Source organism: Thyridium curvatum (genome assembly GCF_004353045.1).
Source record: "Thyridium curvatum strain D216 chromosome Unknown NODE_39_length_367864_cov_79.813791, whole genome shotgun sequence".
Classification (NCBI taxonomy): domain Eukaryota; kingdom Fungi; phylum Ascomycota; class Sordariomycetes; order Thyridiales; family Thyridiaceae; genus Thyridium; species Thyridium curvatum.
The window spans coordinates 322234-341160 of record NW_022156794.1 but is presented as its reverse complement, the minus strand read 5'-3'; the positions used below and the strand labels follow the sequence as shown (position 1 = coordinate 341160).

General features: G+C 54.7%; 6 protein-coding genes across 6 annotated transcripts; 4 read left to right on the top strand and 2 right to left on the bottom strand.

The window, feature by feature from the left end:
- Positions 1 to 7363: 7363 nt before the first annotated feature.
- Positions 7364 to 8010, top strand: E0L32_006788 (uncharacterized protein; the record flags this gene model as incomplete). Its single annotated transcript, XM_031141460.1, has 2 exons — positions 7364 to 7721; positions 7826 to 8010. 2 exons carry the CDS (start codon positions 7364 to 7366, stop codon positions 8008 to 8010), a joined length of 543 nt encoding a protein of 180 aa, XP_030994619.1.
- Positions 8011 to 8590: 580 nt separating this feature from the next.
- E0L32_006787 (uncharacterized protein) lies at positions 8591 to 9772 on the bottom strand (the record flags this gene model as incomplete). Its single annotated transcript, XM_031141459.1, has 1 exon — positions 8591 to 9772. The coding sequence occupies one exon, from the start codon at positions 9770 to 9772 to the stop codon at positions 8591 to 8593; it is 1182 nt and encodes a 393-aa protein (XP_030994618.1).
- Positions 9773 to 10987: 1215 nt separating this feature from the next.
- Positions 10988 to 12739, top strand: E0L32_006786 (uncharacterized protein; the record flags this gene model as incomplete). The annotated part of the gene is made up of 1 exon (XM_031141458.1): positions 10988 to 12739. One exon carries the CDS (start codon positions 10988 to 10990, stop codon positions 12737 to 12739), a length of 1752 nt encoding a protein of 583 aa, XP_030994617.1.
- A 698-nt stretch (positions 12740 to 13437) lies between these two features.
- Positions 13438 to 15670, top strand: E0L32_006785 (uncharacterized protein; the record flags this gene model as incomplete). Its single annotated transcript, XM_031141455.1, has 4 exons — positions 13438 to 13494; positions 13558 to 13989; positions 14045 to 14567; positions 14631 to 15670. 4 exons carry the CDS (start codon positions 13438 to 13440, stop codon positions 15668 to 15670), a joined length of 2052 nt encoding a protein of 683 aa, XP_030994616.1.
- Positions 15671 to 15949: 279 nt separating this feature from the next.
- Positions 15950 to 17442, bottom strand: E0L32_006784 (uncharacterized protein; the record flags this gene model as incomplete). Its single annotated transcript, XM_031141454.1, has 4 exons — positions 15950 to 16974; positions 17028 to 17191; positions 17248 to 17299; positions 17373 to 17442. 4 exons carry the CDS (start codon positions 17440 to 17442, stop codon positions 15950 to 15952), a joined length of 1311 nt encoding a protein of 436 aa, XP_030994615.1.
- A 340-nt stretch (positions 17443 to 17782) lies between these two features.
- Positions 17783 to 18354, top strand: E0L32_006783 (uncharacterized protein; the record flags this gene model as incomplete). The annotated part of the gene is made up of 2 exons (XM_031141453.1): positions 17783 to 18091; positions 18136 to 18354. 2 exons carry the CDS (start codon positions 17783 to 17785, stop codon positions 18352 to 18354), a joined length of 528 nt encoding a protein of 175 aa, XP_030994614.1.
- Positions 18355 to 18927: the final 573 nt, after the last annotated feature.

Genomic DNA, 18927 nt, shown 5'->3' with positions numbered 1-18927 from the left:
ACAAGGCTTGCTGTCGTGTAATATCGTTAACTACCTAGGTACGCGGCGTGTCAAATTGTGACATGCGCTGCCCGCTACGAGCTCCTGATCAGGGTAACCAGCTCGTTATCGTAATAAAAAGCCTTCCGTTCAGCTACGCCAGGCCATTCCCAAGAGTCTGCCACCGGCCGGCCACTGCTCTCCGCCATCCTCCCATCCTCCACCGTCCCGTGTCAACCATGCATATGCCACGTTATCTTGTCACCCGCGTCTAAGCAGGTGCACATGATCACACTGCTGCGCTCTATGTCCGGGTGTAGGGGTTGCTGACGATCTTGATCTCGTCCTGGCATCGGAACAGGGACGAGAAGATATCGCGAAAACTTCCCGTTTACAAACTTGGACTCGCCTCCGAATGTCTTAGTTCGCGACGACAGCACCGCGTCCACATGACACCGCCATGTTCCATGCAGAAACGGCCCCTAGCCTCAGACGCAAAACAGCTAGACACTTTCAAGGGTATGCGTCTGAGAGCGTTGCTGGCAGATGCGCGTTCCGGGCAGGAAAGACTTCACTCGCGGAAGGTGCAGCCCCTCACAGCAGTCCGCACCTTCCTGTGCAACCAGTTCGTGTCAGCAACTGTCATTTCATTTCCCCCAATCTTGTCGATCCTTTGGTTTGTCAGGCATGACAGAGGCCAAGTTCCTCCAGCAGAGTTCTCGAGATCTGCCTTTTCCACATTTGAGAAGCCTCTGCGCTCCACGACTGGTCTGGACAAATAGAGAACATTGCTTTTGCCTACCCAATTTGCCGCGCTGGCTGTCCAACGTCGATCGCATTTTCCTCTGCTCCCCAGCCGCACAACGAGGCGTCCAACAGGCTTCCAGGACCTCAGCCGCCGTCCAGTCCAGGCGCTCTTCAGCGTGGCCAGGCTGGTCCATCTGGACCATATCGAACCACTTTGCCCTCTCCCCATTGGGCCTCTCACCCTCAGGTCACAGGCGACGGCGCAAAACTCGGCCTGGGGTCGAGAAATTGGGCACGTTGATCCTCCGTGGAACACGACGGCACCTCCTTGCTAAGTCTCAACACGACCGCTTCCCTCTCCAGCCTTCCACCAAGGATCAATAGACCGCGTACACGACACCCGAAAATCGTATCATTTCAGCGGCAATGGCTCTCTGACAAGCAATAGACTCCCGCGCCATCCCTGTCAAACCTACGCCTTTCCACGAGTCGGCGCGTTTCCCAGTCTTGCCGAGCCTCTATTCTCAAATAGTGCCTCTGTCTTGTCCTCGTGTTCCCATCCCTCATGGTCACCTCCCGCCCCTCCACGAGGGGAAACGGCGATCGACATCAGAGACGGTTATCGACCAAATGCCTCACTGTTCTCCCCGTGATGCGAATGCCCTCCTGCCAGCTCTTCACGCCAGCATGTTCCACGTCGATATTTACCCCGGAAGCCATTTCCCCTCGGAAGGGCCAATGGCGCTGAACGAAAATACCAAGACGCGGTAGACATGAACACATCACACAGTTTGTTCATCAAGAGGCGTTCTATGAACATGGGTAAACTTGTATTCACTCGTTTCTTCCGACGTCCCGTGTCCCCCGAGCGTCACTAGCAGGACAAAGAGAGGCAGGCAGAGACCACATCCTCCTCAAACTAGATGTGACCTCGTCACCCACTGCACACGACTCCTTCCTGATACTGGCTTGGCTGATCGCGGAACATACTTTAAAAGGTGACCACGCACCCGACATGCCTCCCTTCTGGACCATCTCGTCGCAACCTTCCCACCACTGCCACGTTACTAGACAAGGGCAAGTGTTCCTCAGAGGTACTCATACCAATCGACTCTCATTACGACAACCGGAACAGCGCATAGTTGTTTTTGGCGGGCATCGTCAAGCTTCATCGTCATATGGCAGTACGCATGCTCCATACCTCGACAAATACAATTCATTGGGGCGCAGTACACGCACCACTGTCAACCAACACATGGATACGCAACATCGCTGTCCCACTTGATTGTACAGGAAGTTCAAGACCTCTGCCCAAGTCCATGCCTATTCAGCTGCGCGAGCCATCTGTTCGAATATCGCTTCAAGGCAGATTTCAACATCCTGTATACAGCGACACCTCGATCTCATAGTGCCTTGGCCAGGACCTGCGCAGCTCTCTCGACACCTTGGAGTGGTACATCAGGATGTGTCTTTTCTACTATCTACATCATCACCACCTGCCCCCATGCTACAGGGATGTAGACATCGTCGTGCACTACATTTTCTGCGAGCACGTTGTTGTCGACGCGGCCACTGGCACGCATCTGCCTTGTGCCAATGCCGCGTACGATCACGCGCAGAGTAGCGTCGACTACAACAACCCTTGCGCCTCGGGAGGCTGCCTCACATCGCCTGAATGTAGCTCAGGAGCCTGTCGTCTGGCCCAGCTCAACGGGCGATGGGTCTGCTGCCAATGTGAAAGAGGTGGCAACACACTGCGTTGGTGTTTCCATCCCATGAGGACCAGCCCTGACACGTTCTGCTATCACGTTTGCTGTGGCGACTGTGCACCAGACCCGATCGACCAAGCGAACTAGTGAGGCGACAACAGTGTGATAATTCTACCATCACCGTTGTTCAACTAGCCGACTAGTATATGGAAAGATCAAATTAGCAAGATTGATGCCAGCACAATGCATACCACCCGCCATGTCAGCGAACCCCCACAACGTCCACCAGGTGCTACTTCTCCGCCACTCATCTGACGCCTAGCGACAAATGCTCGATACGTGCGAGTTGACTGGCAGCCCTGGCCTAACGAGAGGCAATACGCTTGCATGTCCAAGTCGAACAGACGATACTGCCAAGGAGAGGAAGACGATCTTTACCACTAATGAAGCAAATGAAGACACTGGCCTTCACACTATGCCAAACCGACGCAGGACAGCTTGGGGCCTTGGTCAACTGTAGGCGGCACACTTGGGCATAGATATTTCCCAATCCGAACACCGATACTGATTTCAAATCAAATCTCACTCCATGCATCGTGCATAGCCGTGTCATCTGTGAAACTGTCGACGGCCACAAGCTCTCAATATCGGCGAAACATGAGTACGAGACACCAAGTCTTCAGGGGGTCATTGGTTGATCAGGCAGGTCCCATAGGTCCAGAGTGAAGCCTCTGTGTTACAGAACTGTTGGTGTGAAGGCTTGAGAGCTGGTTGACGACAAGGTTTGCCGCGATCTGCTGAGCCTTTCAGCCACCACGGTATCGCCTGACCAAACGCAGGCTGCGAGGGTCGGGGTGGCAGCCGTGAGCGACGGAGCGATATTGCATACGAGCATACGAGCCCATCAGGTGTGCCGGAAATATTGATTCGACGACCTGAATATGACGAACTACTGACGGAAGGGGTGTGGCAGAGATGTGATAGTTGACAGATTGGGGCAAGGTGAAGGGCGTATATAAATGGATGAGATGCCAGCCAGTCGAGATGTCACCCGTCAGCTGCAGAGATAAGAGAGTTCATTCGACAAAGCAGCCCGACCAAGCAACAACGGCACACTCGTTCCGCGATCCGTTTGGCCAAGACTAGTCATTCCCGCCGTGGCAGAGGACACAGCACTGGGAAAACAACATTGGCTCTGTCAAGCTGACAGCAGACACGCCCACCTATTAGCAGCAGCTTTGCAGCTTGTCACCGAACGTCAGCGATGTGCCATCAGATCACTTACACCCTGCCCTGCGAGCACGTGAGGACGCAGATCATCTACTGCGCCGATGCGCTTGTTGCCCCCTCGAGCGGCAGATCGAAGTCGTCCAGGTCGTCAGGGACACAAGGGGCACAACCACCATTGTCGAAACGGTCCTCAGCGAGCACGACGGCGGCGGGGGCCAAGTACTACAAGCCCTGCAGGTCACTGACGCAGCAGTCGTCGCCCTACCCGACGCCACCCAGCTTCGCGGGGGACCCGTCGACGGCGGCGAGCTCGCCGCTGGCCCCCAAGTGCCCGCTGTCGCCGTGCCCCTTTGAGGCCAAGAACCGGTGCTGGAACTGCTGCTGGTGCGGCAAGGGCTGGAACCTGACCGGCCGGTGCAGCTGCGTCATGATCATCGAGGGGAGCGAGGTGCAGTGCGAGCACATCTGCTGTCACAACTGCGAGGCGGCGGGATAAGAGAGAGAGAGGGAGGGGGTGAGAGAGAGAGCAACGAGAGCGGCTGAAAAGTGACAAGGAGCTTTGGCTGGGTTGGGGCCATGGTGTGGAGTGACAAAGGCGGAAAAAAGGAATGGGGAGGCTTGCTCTGGTTCCGCCCGGGTTGACCGTAGCTTTGGGACAGGAAGGGGAGCTGGAGGCATGTGTGGATTGGGGCATGGGGCGGGAGGAGACGTGCGCCAAGGGTGGATGGGATGTGTGGAGGAGCGAGGACGGATGATATCCCTTTTTTCCCGAGACGACTTGGACAGCGAGTATCAGAGACATGTGGCGGTCCGATGCGTGCAGTTTCTGCCCCAGTTTTTCCTTTAGGAGGGAGGCGGTCTTGTCATTTTTTCTTCTTTCTTTTTCAATCTCAAGGAAATGATTCGAGCGAAACTGCCACTTCCCGCTATCGAACATCAGCTCCGGAGTGCGTGCTCTTCCGGGTCTTGGCTTGAGACCTTTTTACTTTGATCAAATAGGCGCGCTAGGGAGAAGAAAGAGGTCACGCGGACAAAGTTCGTATTATGAATGTGTCTGTTTGAATTTGTCGCCTGTGCCTTCGCGAGACATTTGAATTTGGGTGAGGCGCTTTTTTGTCAATCTCAATCTTCCCGACTGGGGACAGAGATCTATGGGACCCTGGCCCGGCTTTTGAGATCAAGTGGCGTTCTTCCTTTACGTCTGCTATCTTGGCGAACCGGTCGCTTCGCCAATCTCGGCTTCTCCTCGACGGATACGATAGGGTGCTTGCAGGTTCGGCAATCTGGATTGATTGCTGCAGGGCAGATGATGCAGGTTCATGCACGGCTGGAGGGGGAGGCGCGCTCACAGGGTTACTTCTGACAGGGTTGGACGAAGAAAAGGAACCAAAAGAGGAGGGGGGAAAGATTAGGAGTAAATTGGGAGAGATTGGTGACTGAGAAAACTTCCCGAGGATCAGGGCCCTTCTCCTACGTTTTGTGCTTCCCACTGCTGGCTAGTCCCCATTGTCCAACGAGACTAGAGGACTGTATGCATTTACCTAGAAGGGAAATCTGTGAACCCTTCAAGCTTGAGGGCTTGGACTTTGGATTGATTCTATAACGACTACGGCGTACGTACTACCCTGTGCACGTCTTCTTAGCAGGTGTGAGGGCACGCAATGTCTCGAATAAGCCTCATTGTGAGAAGGGGGGGATGAGGGTTGGGGAGGGAAGGGGATGGGATGACAGGAAACAGGTGATTAGTGATCACATCGGTCACAAACTGCTGCACGATCTGCTCCAACGCGAGATCGCCGATATTGTGGGCTCGCTCGAGCTGGGCTCCGATGACGCGGCTGGGGATTCTTCCCTAACATCTCCGGGTGCCTATCGATCCGATATGGAGACCCCAGTGATTGCTACCGACAGCTTGGTTCCTAGAGATCAGAAGGGGGGGGCGATGACCGCTTGCGGCTGGGACGCTCCAGCTGAAAACCCGATGGAGGCCACCAGTGACGGACCCTGGTCAGGTCGCTGTACGGTGGTACAGCTTAGGTGATGCGGTGCGGGAGTATGATAGCGTGCTTTAGGCCCTCTGTTCTGTACTGTGTGGCTGAGAGCCAGCAGGTAGCCAGGCAGGCAGTGTATGAATGAATGAAACGAAGAGAAATGATTGTGTTGCACGAGGAGGATGCTGATGCTGGCTGGCTGGCTGGCTGGCGTGGGCTTGGGGCTTGAGGCGGGTGTTGCAACACACGCACACTTTAAAAGGACCGCTCAACGTTTTTCATCCCCCCTCCTCCCACACCCTTGACAAAAGGTTGTTTGGATATCCGAAGATTTTCGGGGAGGGACTCGAGATCGAGTCGAGTTCGCTCTTGTCCAATGCGATTGGTCCCAGTGGGATGGGTGATGACGGACAGGACCAGAACTGGGCTGAATGGAGGGCTTGCGGCGGGCGATTGGGCGAGAAGGAAAAAGCAATGTGAATTCCAAATCTACGAGCTCTGTCTACCTACCTGCCTGACTTGCATATCCTGACCGACAAAAGGGGAGTGACTGGGTTGAGCTGGGGCGCCAGCCACCCACCGGGGACCTCATCCAACCACACAAGTTTACTTTGTCTCATGTCTCGAGGAGACCCAGCAGATCCCCGAGACACAATCTACGAGCCAATCTAGGCCCCCCGGTCCCGGACCCCGTTACCACTCCGCTGGGTTCAGATCTCGCAGACGGGCGGGCGGTGGGCCATCGATCTCAACACGCGCGTACGCCCCCCCAAGCACGAGCAGCGAAAAGGAAAGGGAAAAAAAGCAAATACGGGGCGTGGGAAATCAAGACCTGCGGCTGCCAGCTTGGATCTACTCACAGAATCTCTGGCTACAAACGACCCTCGTTCTGCGAACTTGTCTCTCTTCCTCCACCCTCCCCCCCTCTCCGGCTGCACCGGAGGACCCTCCGCGCCGCCCCGTCCCCGACGGCGCGAACTGCCAAAAGCGGCCACTTGGCAGCAGCAGTCGTTCATGTGTGTCTGAGAACCATGATGGGACAGGCAGCCAATGGGGGCTCTTCTTTGCTTTGGAACGGGGACCAGGATGGCGAGCGCCTCACGGCGGGTTCCCCCGGGGAGGGGCGTGTTGGTCTTTTACACACACACACCCTTGCGCCGCCGAGCAAGTGTGAATGGTCGCGATCAGACGTGTGGGTGTGGGTGATGAGGACGCAATATTGACTCTGACTCGGTGATGACGATACTATCCAATGCGGCGAAAGATGCGGTCAATGGCATCTCGGTGACTCGGTGACCTGACAGGAAGATGTAAGAAGGATTCGAACTGCTTGTCTTTCGGGGTATAAAGAGGAGCTCTCGGTCCTCGAGAGAACAAGATATGAGGAATGCAGTTATCCGTCAACGAAAGCATCTCTGCAGCTTGCTTGTCTCAACACATCTACCCTCAAGCACCAAAGCAAGCCAACCACCAACCTTGGCTTTGCTCTGCCTCTACACACATCCTTGTACATACATACTGCACACGCAGTGCATCCATACATACCCCTAACCAACATCCCTCTCCTGAATCCCTACCCTCCAACCAGAAACCAGCAACTACCACACACACACACACACACACACGATTCTTCTAGAGTGTGCCAAAAAGCAAAGCACCCATCCATACCAACCCATCCCCAAGCACATCAACACCACGATAACCACCATGTGCCACGCCCGCCCCCAGAACCACCCCTGCGGCCACTCCTCGGTCAAGTGGTCCTACTGCCCGGCCGCGCGCATCGACCTCTCGACGGGCCAGGAGACGCCCTGCCGGCGGCAGACGTACACGACGGCCCAGGCCAACGACGGCACCTGCAGCCTGCGCACCTGCTGGTTCGGCCGGCACGCGCGGCCCTCCTCGAGCGCCTGGGTCTGCTGCGCGTGCGGCCAGGGCCCCAACGAGAAGGGGTGGTGCACGTTCGAGCGCCAGGCGCCCTGCTGGCAGCAGAACTACATGACGGGCGAGTACGAGGTCGTCGTCGACTGCGGGCACGGGTGCTGCCAGGACTGCGAGCCGTATGGTGAGTTTTCTTTTTGGAACCTTTCCCAGCCTCTATTTGTTGCCTCTTTGGGGAGGTGAAGAGGAGATTACCATTGTGCTGATGCTGTGTGATGTGTTGTTTAGATGACGGCGAGCAAGGCGGCGAAGAGTCTATCGACGAAGAGGCTGAGGCGGACCGCCGGCGCGAGCGGAGCCAGTCGGTGTCTGGCAAGAAGCACAGCAGCAGCGGTCGAAGCAAGACCAGCAAGACCAGCAAGAAGCCGAGCAAGGGCAAGGAGCAGAGCCAAGGACACAGTAAGAAGCGTTAAAAGCGGGCTAGGTTTGGGGGATATATGTTTCATTGTGTTAGTGTCTTTATCGAGAGTGGGAGCTTGGGTTGACTACCAAGTCAGTCAGGTGATTACTGAAACGGAAATAGGATGACGCGAGGAGTATTTCATATCTAGATTGTCTATTTCTATATTGTTTAGGGGACTTACTGGGATATCTGAGTTTTCGAATGCAACACTTGCTAATTGCTTCATCCGTTGTTGTCATGTGTTCATTGAAGAGATGGGTCGTGATGCTTGAGAATTTGACTAAAGGAAGACATTCGTCAGGAACCATCTGCCAGAGTCTTTGGCACAAATGTTTGGCCATCGTACCTTGGAATAAGGTTCAGGAGAGTGATACAATGACACCCCCAAAGACGCCAACACGTAGTCTAGTTCCTATGATCGTATGACGACTTTGTGCTGCCCGACTAAATTTGCCTCGAGCCAGGCTCACAAGAAGTTTTCCCGTGTCTATGCACTCTTTGATAACAACGCTCGCTCGATTGGTCTATAGATCGTAGGTTATATGTACATCTACGATCGAATGATACAAAATAGGGAAACGACGACACCATTAATCCTTGAGTGCCTGCGTCAGGTCGATCTCGCCAGTAGCACTCTTCTTGTACCACGAGACAATCCACGAATAAGGCATGGCCCTCAGGAAAAGATTCCGTAGGTGATACTTTAGCGCCCCAGCCGGAATGTACACCGGTGCAATCTTTCGGGTATGGGCCTGAAGGCTCTGGATGACGGGGCGGAGCCGCTTTTCGTGGTTCGCCAGGGCCTTTGCGACATCGTTGTTGGTTTTCATCAGCTCGCTGGCGAGTATCTCGGCCGATGCCACAGCCATGCAGGCCCCCTGGCCGGATATCAGCGTTAGGCAATGCGCCGAGTCGCCGAGCAGCAGCACCCGCCCCTTAGACCACCGCTTCAGTGTGACCATGGTCAGGTCGTCGATCACGAGCGACGAGGCGGTCTCGAACGGTGCCACCACCTCGGTCACTAGCGCAGGACCGTTGGCACCAATTTTGTGGACAGCCTCCATCTTGTTTTCTCGGTCTTGCGGACCAGCCTGTGGGTTTCGCCAGATGTGTAGAGCTGCCTTCTGGTCCTCTCCAAGCGAGTACACCGTGGCGAGGTAACCGGGGCAATTAAATGAGACGCAATCCGCCTGAAGCTTCTTCGCAAACGCAATGTCATACGCCGCATACGAGTAGCCCAGCTGCTCGAGGCAGTCCTCGCCCTTCCAGAACCTGTCGCGAATCGACGACCTGATCCCGTCCGCGCCAATGAGCAGATCCACTGTGAGTTTCTCGCCGCTGCTCAGTGTCGCGTGTACCTTGTCCTCGCCATCGTCAGCAGTAATTTCGGTCACCGTCTCCCCGTAGCGGACCGCGTCATCGGGCAGGGCCTCCCTCAAGACCCGCGCCAGGTCGCCGCGACAGATGGCCGTGCCCTCGGTGCCGCCGTGGAAGTCCTCGTACTGCAGGCGCAGCATCTCGTGCCCGCGCTGGTCGTGCATGATGTTCTCGCGCAGCCGGTGGGCCACCTCGCTGACCTTGTCGAACAGGCCCATGCGTTTGATGGTCTCGAGGCCTGGGCCAGAGAGGCTCATCATGTAGCCGCCGTCGCGCACCGCTGGGGACCGCTCGACAACTGCGGCGTCCCAGCCTGCCTTGCGGAGCCACCAGGCTGCGGCCAGGCCCGCGATGCCGGCGCCGACGATGAGCGCTTTGGGCTTTTTGGAGTCCATCGATGAGATTTGTCTGATCTGAAATGCTTTGGGCTTGGATCCCAGTGCTGGACAGTTAATTAGCGTGTTGAGGCCGGGAATAGATAGAAAAGACAAGAGCTATCGTGAGAGAAACATCTGCGTACATCTTGGACGCCCGACCCCGAGGATACGGTTCCTCAAGAACTGACAAGTTGCTAGCAGAAACTAGCAAGGCTCCACGGAATCCGATCAAGCGAGAAGGGCGGGCGGCTCTCAGTGGAGCGGTATCGGAAGATGTTTGATGAATCAGGCGAGTAACTAAAAGGCTAAGAAGAGCTAGTCTGATGAAATGCATGAATGCCTTGAACACGACTTGTGGCTTGATTGGTACATTCGCTCTAGAGCACTAAGTGAGAACATTAAACCCTTGTCAATAGCCATCAGGGTGCTTTCTTGGCAGGACGTGCTTGTAGTTGACATACGTGGAATGCATCATCTTCAAGATCGGATTTCACGTCTCGAGAATTTGTCTTCGTAAGGATAGAGAAGCTGGGTTCCTACGGACACACTGCCAACACTCGAGCAACCTAGTTACCGGTCTCAGGAGGCAGACTCGGGTCAAATGTAAATGTTTGAATTGTTTGGATCTTCTGCTTGGACGCAGAAGTGGGCCCCTTCCGTTTCTTTCTGCAAGGATGCAGGTGTTCTGGAGGGCGTGGAGGAGCAGTCATAGAGAAGGGCACCACGCGAGACGAGGCAAATCATCGGGGGTTTCCGAAACAATTCGGATGAAGACTGATGATCTGATTGATTAGATTAGATCGATAAGATCAGCTGAATTTCTCTCTTCTCGAGCTCTGTAGGGGATCACTCCGACAAAAGCCGTTGGCCTAGCACGCCTGGCTAACCCCATGCGGCAATTTGAAACGAATGCTATGTATCTATCCTGTAACCCTGCTTGAACTACTGAGAGCAGGCAGTTTACTCGAGTGTACTTTTTGAGCAGACCGTAGACATGGTTGCCCGGTATCGGCTACGCGGCCATGATTCGTATTAACAAAATTGCCAGACTGACTTGCAAATCACCTCATCATTCGATGTCGAAATTTTCAAACCATTCCGTAAACTGGGACTATTAAAGTTTTCAAGGGTCACGTCTTTTCTGGGCAACCTTTTGGGATTCCCTCCGTATCAAGACCTCTCACGCACCCCCTTTGGGATTCTATCTTGCATGTTAGATTGAACATTGCCAAAATGTCCACAGAACCAGAAGGTAGCCCTGCTGCCTCGGAACCGAAACCCTCGCCCTTAGTCGACGACAAATCCTGTCAGGAGCATTCCGATAATGCCGTTGGGACGAGCGTAAAGCTCCCTGGTGTGCTCAAGATGGAGGCATTCGATAGCGAGTTGAAGCTGTGGGAACGATGCTTTCTCTTTGCTTCGATCTTCCTCGTCGGCTACGCATTCGGACTTGACGCCTTGGTTCGGGGTACATATCAGGCATATGCCACTTCCAGCTATGCACAGCACTCTCTCCTCTCCACTATCAACGTCATCCGCGGCGTCATCGCAGCCGTCGTCCAGCCCATGGTCGCCAAGCTATCTGATCAGGTGGGGAGGCTGGAGTTGTTTCTCGTCGTCACTGTTTTCTACGTCGTCGGCAGCATCATCGAGACCTGCGCGCTGAGCGTCCAGACCTTCAGCGCTGGGGCCTTGCTTTACCAGATCGGCTACACGTGCACCCTGCTCATCTTCGAAATCATCATTGCCGACATCACCTCGATCCGCAGCCGAGTCTTCTTCGTATTCGTCCCCAACATGCCCTACCTCATCAACACTTGGGTCAGCGGAAACGTGGCTTCGGCGGTCTTGACGACGACGACTTGGCAATGGGGCATTGGAATGTGGTGCATCATCTATCCCGTCGCTACGATACCGTTTATCACGATCATGGCCATCGTCGGACGCCGAGCGAACAAGAAGCTGGCCAAACATGCCAAGAGCGGGAAGGGTTGGGCACGGACAGCACATGAGATGTTCTGGAAGCTGGATGTGGTCGGACTGCTGCTCCTCACCGCTGCGCTGTCCATGACCCTCATCCCGCTGACCCTGGCTGGTGGAGAGAATAAGAAATGGCGCACTGCTGGGATCCTGACTCCTCTGATCCTGGGTATCCTTCTCTTCCCCGTCTTCGCGGTCTGGGAGGCCAACGCTACGCATCCCCTGATGCCGCTCTACCTCCTTCGAAACAGGGGCATCTGGGCCGCGATGGGCACCGCCGTCTTTATGACGTTCTCCTGGTATACGCAAGCCGACTTCTTGTATACGGTTCTCCTGGTAGCGTTTGACTTTAGCATCGATGCTGCGACTCGGGTCGCTTCTGTGTACGCCTTCTGTGCAGTTGTCGGCGGTGTGTCACTCGGTCTGATCATTATGAGGGTGCGTCGTCTGAAGCCGTTCATCCTCGGCGGCATCAGTCTCTGGCTCGCCGCCTATGGGATGCTCTACCATTACCGCGGGAGCACCGATGGCAGCTCTCGATCCGGCGTCATCGCTGGACAGGTGCTCCTGGGTCTGGCGGGCGGCTTCTTCCCGTACCCTAACCTGGCCATCGCCCAGGCCGTGAGCAAGCACGAGGACGTCGGCATCATAACCAGTCTGATGCTGACGATGAACAACGTCGGCATGGCGTTGGGGGGCTGCGTATCGGGAGCGATCTGGACGCAGACGCTTTACGACCAGCTCCAGGCGGACCTGGCGCCCAACAGCACGCTTGCTGCTTCGGTCTACGCCTCTCCGCTTTATGTCGTTCCGAATTATCCCGTCGGCACTGTAGAGCGCACAGCCATCATCCACAGCTATCGCTACATCCAGCGGCTCTTGGCCATCACGGGAATGTGTCTGGTAGTGCCGATGCTGGCCTTTGCATTGTGTCTGCCGAACTTGAAGCTGCCGAACCACAAGGCCAGGAACGCGATCGAGGAATCCTCAGAGCCGAAACAGTGACGGATGTATCAAGTTGTGGTAAGCTGATATTAGCGGTGCGCAAATGGCGCCTCGATACCAATAGCTGTCAATGTGAATACATGCTTTTGCTAGGGCAAACAACATCCCATCATTGAGAATGCCAGGTCCCAGAAAGAACTCGCGGCCCCAGCGCAATTCTAATTCTGCCGCTTCGCCTACTGAAGTCTGCTCTCTCTACCTGAGACGTCCATTGCCATCTTGTCACAAGTGGGTATCTTTGTATGGACATCGATCGGTGCATGCTGAGACGTAGCCACAGCATTCCATTCACCACCCATCCGCATGTGCCAAGGCGCGCTCGCATGGGACTGCCTTTAGAGGGTCGATCAGCGCTACATAACCCACATTATGCACCGAAACTTTGCTGGCGTCGTCTTGTGCTGGACCGGGCTTTACCTTTGGAGGCAAGACGCTCCAGGGCTGGTAACCACCAAAGGTAAGGTCTCTCGCGGCGCTCGGCGAGCATGACCTCCAAAGGCAAAGCCTGGAGCGGTCGTCGATAATACCTGATCTGGAACACCGCAATTCCATTACGAGGTCTGGCATATCGCTCATTTCATCAAGAAACTTCCTGCCATTATCTCTATCATATTTAAACTGACTATCTTCATGATCACGCCCGTTTGTTTTACCTGGTTCAGGGTTTAAGCAAGCGTCAAAGATCTCCGCAAACCACAATGGCTGCCCCCTCACCACATCCCTTTGACCCTCTCAGACCAGATGAGATTGCGAGGGTGCGTCTTGACTCACGTCCCCCCCTCTGGACCGCCTTGTGCATGTACTGATTTGAGTCATAGGCTGCGGGGATCGTGCGCCCGCATTTCGGCGGCCAAGAGCCCAACTTCAGAGTGATCACCCTGCTCGAGCCGCCCAAGAAGCTGATGATTGCCTACTTGGAGAACGAGCATCAAAACCAGCCCATAGAGGATGTGCCGACCCGGCACGCTCGGGTTGAGGTCGTCGTCAAGGGCAGGGCTAATGAAAACCAGTTGTTTGAGCTCTACGTTGATCTCGGCAACGAGAAGGTTACTCAGAAGCAGCATGTCAAGGGCAAGCACTCCTACATTGACGCAAACCATATGAAGGCTGTAGAAGCCGCCTGTCTAGCTGATGAGGGCGTCCAGGCCGAGCTCCGCAGCCTCAACTTACCCGCCGGTGCCACCCCGGTTGTTGAGCCATGGGCGTATGCGACCGATGGCATGAACGACATGTCGACACGCATCACCATGGTTGGTAGACCAGGAGACTCGTACACTTGTTTGACCCCGAGCTAACCCTCGACAGTGTTGGTTCTACCTTCGTCTGCTGGACCACCCCGACGCCAACTACTACGCATACCCCCTGGATGTCTGTGCCGAGGTCTCTGAGGATCTCAAGGTCACAAAGATCTACCGACTGCCGACTAACCCGCAAGAGAGGATTCATCATGAAAAGAGGCCCTTTGACCGCCGGAGAATCCATCCCGCAGATGCAAGCGAGTATCATCCTGAACTGAGGCCTGCTTCGAGAACCACTACCAAACCATACCAAGTTGTTCAGCCTGAAGGACCGTCCTTCCGCATCAATGGCAACCAGCTTGCGTGGGAGAAGTGGAGCTTCCGAGTGGGCTTCAACTACCGAGAAGGCCTGACCCTTCACGATGTTCGTTATGAAGGCCGTAGCCTCTTTTATCGCTTGTCTCTGGCAGAGATGTTTGTCCCGTACGGGGACCCGCGGGCCCCCTACCCTCGCAAGGCGGCGTTCGATCTTGGTAATGATGGTGCTGGCCTCAACGCAAACAACTTGCAGCTTGGATGTGATTGTCTCGGTATGCTCATCACCCTTCCTATGTCTTAATTGTGCTAAGAAGCTGACTTGCCCTGTCCTGTAGGAACCATAAAGTACTTTGACGCTTATCACAACACTCCGACGGGCGAACCCTTGAAGATGCCCAACGTCGTCTGCTGCCATGAGCAGGACGACGGCATCCTGTGGAAGCACACCAACTTCCGCACCGGCAACGCAGTCGTGGCTCGCTCCCGGATCCTCGTTCTGCAGACCATCATCACCGTGAGCAACTACGAGTACATATTCGCATGGCACTTCTACCAAGACGCCTCCATCTTCTACGAGGTCCGCGCCACCGGCATTCTGTCCACGGCGCCCCACGACATAAACGCCAAGGAGAGAGTTCCCTACGGGACTGTAGTCGCACCTGGCGTCCTCGCGCCCTATCACCAACACCTCTTCAGCCTGCGCATCGACCCCGCCATCGACGGCCACAACAACTCCCTGGTCATCGAGGAGTCCACACCACTCCCCACAAACGACCCGAAGGTCCACAATCCGTTCGGGGTCGGCTACGTCACAGAGAGTCGCACCGTCGAAGAGGAAGGCGGCTTCGACCTCGACTTCACCAAGAACCGCACCTTCAAGCTCGTCAACGAGAAGCAGATCAATCCCATCACCGGCACGCCCGTCGGTTTCAAGCTCCTGCCGTTCTACAGCCAGATGCTCCTCGCCAGCCCGGAGTCATACCACGCCAGGCGCTCCGAGTACGCCCAGCACGCCGTCTGGGTGACGCGGTACACGGACAACGACCACTTCCCCGCGGGCAAGTACACGATGCAGTCTGCCGGCGGCGACGGTCTGGCCTCCGTCATTGCGAAGCGGAGAGCTACAGGCGTGGCGCAGTCGGTGCGGGACGAGGACATTGTCATCTGGCATACGTTTGGGTCGACGCACAACCCCCGTATCGAGGACTGGCCGGTGATGCCGAGCGAGAAGCTCATGGTTGGGCTGAAGCCTGTGAACTTCTTCTCTGGGAATCCGGGATTGGACGTTACTCCCTCCACGCAGGAGAAGAATCAGAGTGTTTTGTATACTGGTGAAAGCGCCCAATCCGCGACATGTTGCCAGTCAAAGCTGTAGAGAACAGAAGATTTTGCAAAGACAGAATTTCAATATTATTAAAGGCGATTCCAGCTTTTGTTCATGTCGTGAGCACAGAAACACTACCTAAGTACAAGCTACCTATATAACACCTTCTCTTCAGCAAGCTGCGGAGATGAAAGTGGACAGACGGTAGTTGTTGAAAGCAACTGAGTCCTGAAGGAAAGGCAAAGAAATAATCCTAGATATGAGTGAGAGATAAGGGCTGAGGAAACTGTATATGTTGAAGAATACAGTGGTCGGAGCAACGTCGTTTGGTCAAGCTAGTTGTCCGGGTTCTTGAATAGTAGACGGAAACGATCCTCCACGGTCTTTGATGCTCAACATCCTAATAAGTCCAAACAGCTTGGTTCTGGAGCCATTTGTGACCTCCGCCTCACCTTGGGTGCTACTGCAACTAGTTGACACAGGGAACAGCCACGACCAAACGATCCAAAGCACTGCGGTGAATATGGTCACGGGTACTGACACGGCCCAGAACAGCCAGAACTCGTCCGACACAGCCCATATTCCAGTCGCCTGATCGTAGTTAAAGAACGACATGCTAAAGACTGCCGAGATAAAAGTCGGTGGTAGGAATGTCAGCGTGATGAATGCAATCGTTCGCATGGCGGCACTGTCACTCCGGGCGGCGCGTCCGATTTCGACCGACGTGCGAGCTTCTTGCTGGGACACAAGGTTGAACACAAGTTGGATCTCGTTCTGTAGTCTAGCTCTGTTGGAGGAAGCGCGGCTCCTCAAGTTGCGAATCATGTCCTGGTAGAATAGCAGGCGGCCCACCACCAACCCTGAGCTCAGGTTCTCTTCCGTTCCAGATATTTTGCCCACCAAGCCTGTGACACGTTTGTGGTGCGCCAGTATGCTTTCCACAGTGTTGGCTCCGAGCTCCAGCGTCTCCAGCACATGTATCGCATGCCGTGCGGTGTCATGAAGATAGACGTAATCGGGACCGTCTCCTTGCGGCTTCTCTTCCGTCCTCCTTTTCTCTGTCGCCCGGACTAGATGACGCACCGACCAGACGGACTCGTCCTGGAGTCTCACCACATCATCGAGGAGCCTTGGATACATCCAGAACGGATCGTTCATTTCGCTTTTCTGTAACCCACCAAGGAGCAGACTCCGCATTTGGTTGATCCTTGCGTCCGCCAGGTCGAACGCGAGGATCGTCGTCTGATAAGTGCTGGGGTTCCATACGGTGAAGATATTGAACCGGTCCCAGTCGTACTCGATCTTGTGATTTGACTCCTCCCACACCTTCTTGACAAGAGATCTACACCAAGTGCCTACATAACTGTCAGCACTTGCTCATGGTGAGCTAATATCAGACAGAACTCACGAGTAGTCGGATTCACGTCGTTCCTGGTACAGGCAACCTCACAGCCAAAATATCCATTTGCCTTTCTGCAGTATTCCGACCACCATGCCTGTGGCATAGAGAATGTGTTGATAAAGACATCCTTGCATGTTGAGCATTGGCGAATCTGGTTTGCTCTTGGGAAACTGAGTGGCTGTAAATATTGTATTTCAAGTTTGAAATAGTCTGATGGCGAACGTACAGAATAGCCACATCATATTTGCGATCATGTAACAGTTTCACGTCATTGATCTCTAAAATGTTTGGTTCAGTGCATCCTACAACGCTCTTCCGTTAGCTGAATTCGCAGATGCATTGATGACGTACGTTGTATACCTTTACACCAAGTTGTGATTTCGATCCACCCTGGACACTGGTTGCATGAATCTGAACCCATAGTAGCTCAATTTTAGCTTTGATTTGTGTCTCGCAACTGTGGACTGTTGGGCTTGGGAAGAGATTTTCGAGGTTGTTGAGGTTGTCGAGGATGCCCATTAGGCATCAGGCGCATCCTACATGTACCCCGCCCAAGTCCGGCCAATGGAGAGACATCACGGCAGCGCCATCGGGAAGAAGGCTGTGTGCGGCTGACTGGAAGCTGGTGGGCTGAGCCACCCAACTTCTGAGCTATTAACCGCCCAACTATCCTTCATCGATTGTCCTATTTGATTGTTGCAAAGCGGCTTCTCCGAAAGGGTGGGAGGATTCAACCCACTGCCTAATCTCGCCCAGCAGATATGGCCCAAGCCGCTACGCGACCTTCCCGCATATACAGGGCGACGATATCGTTTAGGAATGAGAGACGAGCCCGAATTGCCATCGTGTGCGCCCTTCCGCTCGATGCAAACACTGTGGTCGTCCTCTTCGGTAAGGCGCAGGAAGATGACGACGAAGCATTCAACCCGTATGATGAACCCGTAGGCGAACCCACAAGCCGCGAGACACCTGGCTTTCCTGGTATCAATCAATCGCAACGTTATACCTTACCCAATTCTGTCTGGATGTTCCAAGGAACTCTTGCTATCGGCTCTGTATACTCTATTCGGGTATGGGTTTCTGGGCAAACGAAGCGGAGCTGACAGGTTGGTAGTTTGGAGAGAGTGTTCTCAACAGCAAAAGAACCCAATCTTTCACTTTCAAAGATACCCTGTATCATATCGAGCAAGTTCTCACACCTGATTCGAAAATGGGAAAGCCATGGCCTGAGGAGAGAGTATTGACCTTATGCCTTGACTGTCGTTCACGTGCTCTAGCCAGAGCTCGGAGACGATGCATGGGAGGCTGGGATGTCGAGTGGGACGCTATCTAGAAGGTACACGAGTGCTACAGCGAGCTGCCAATAGGTACCCGAGAGGCAACACTGTTCAGCTAGGTTGTTGCCTTCTTTCGTCCGTTCATGATGCATGATTGTGCAGCGTCGTGCTTCTGTCCCAGTCTTCTTGACCACCCACCATACGATCATTCGAGTCCAGTCGACACTAAGATGCAGTAGCGTCAACTGCGCCGTACCGGATATTGGCTAGCTGCATCCTAGCTCTGTCCAGAGGCCCCAACGGCCCGGAAAAGTGCCAAGAACGTGGCCCTCATCTGCGATGCTTGATTGGCCACGGCCATCTACAACGTCGACGGATACGTTAGTGCGAGTCCGGGTGCTGATGCTCCTTCCTGGCTGGGTGTTCCGTAAAGAATCTTCACCTCGGAGTTGGCACACGTACGAGAGAATCCCAGCGGTATTTTTTCGCTTTTCCCTCGCCGATGATGGTCTTTAGCTTGAAGAAGACCCCCGGCTAGCCTGTCCATCTTCTATCTGTCCCCCTCCACTTCTCTGCCGATATTTCCGTACCCTCTCCCCACACCTTCGAAAGCTTAGCCATCGAACATG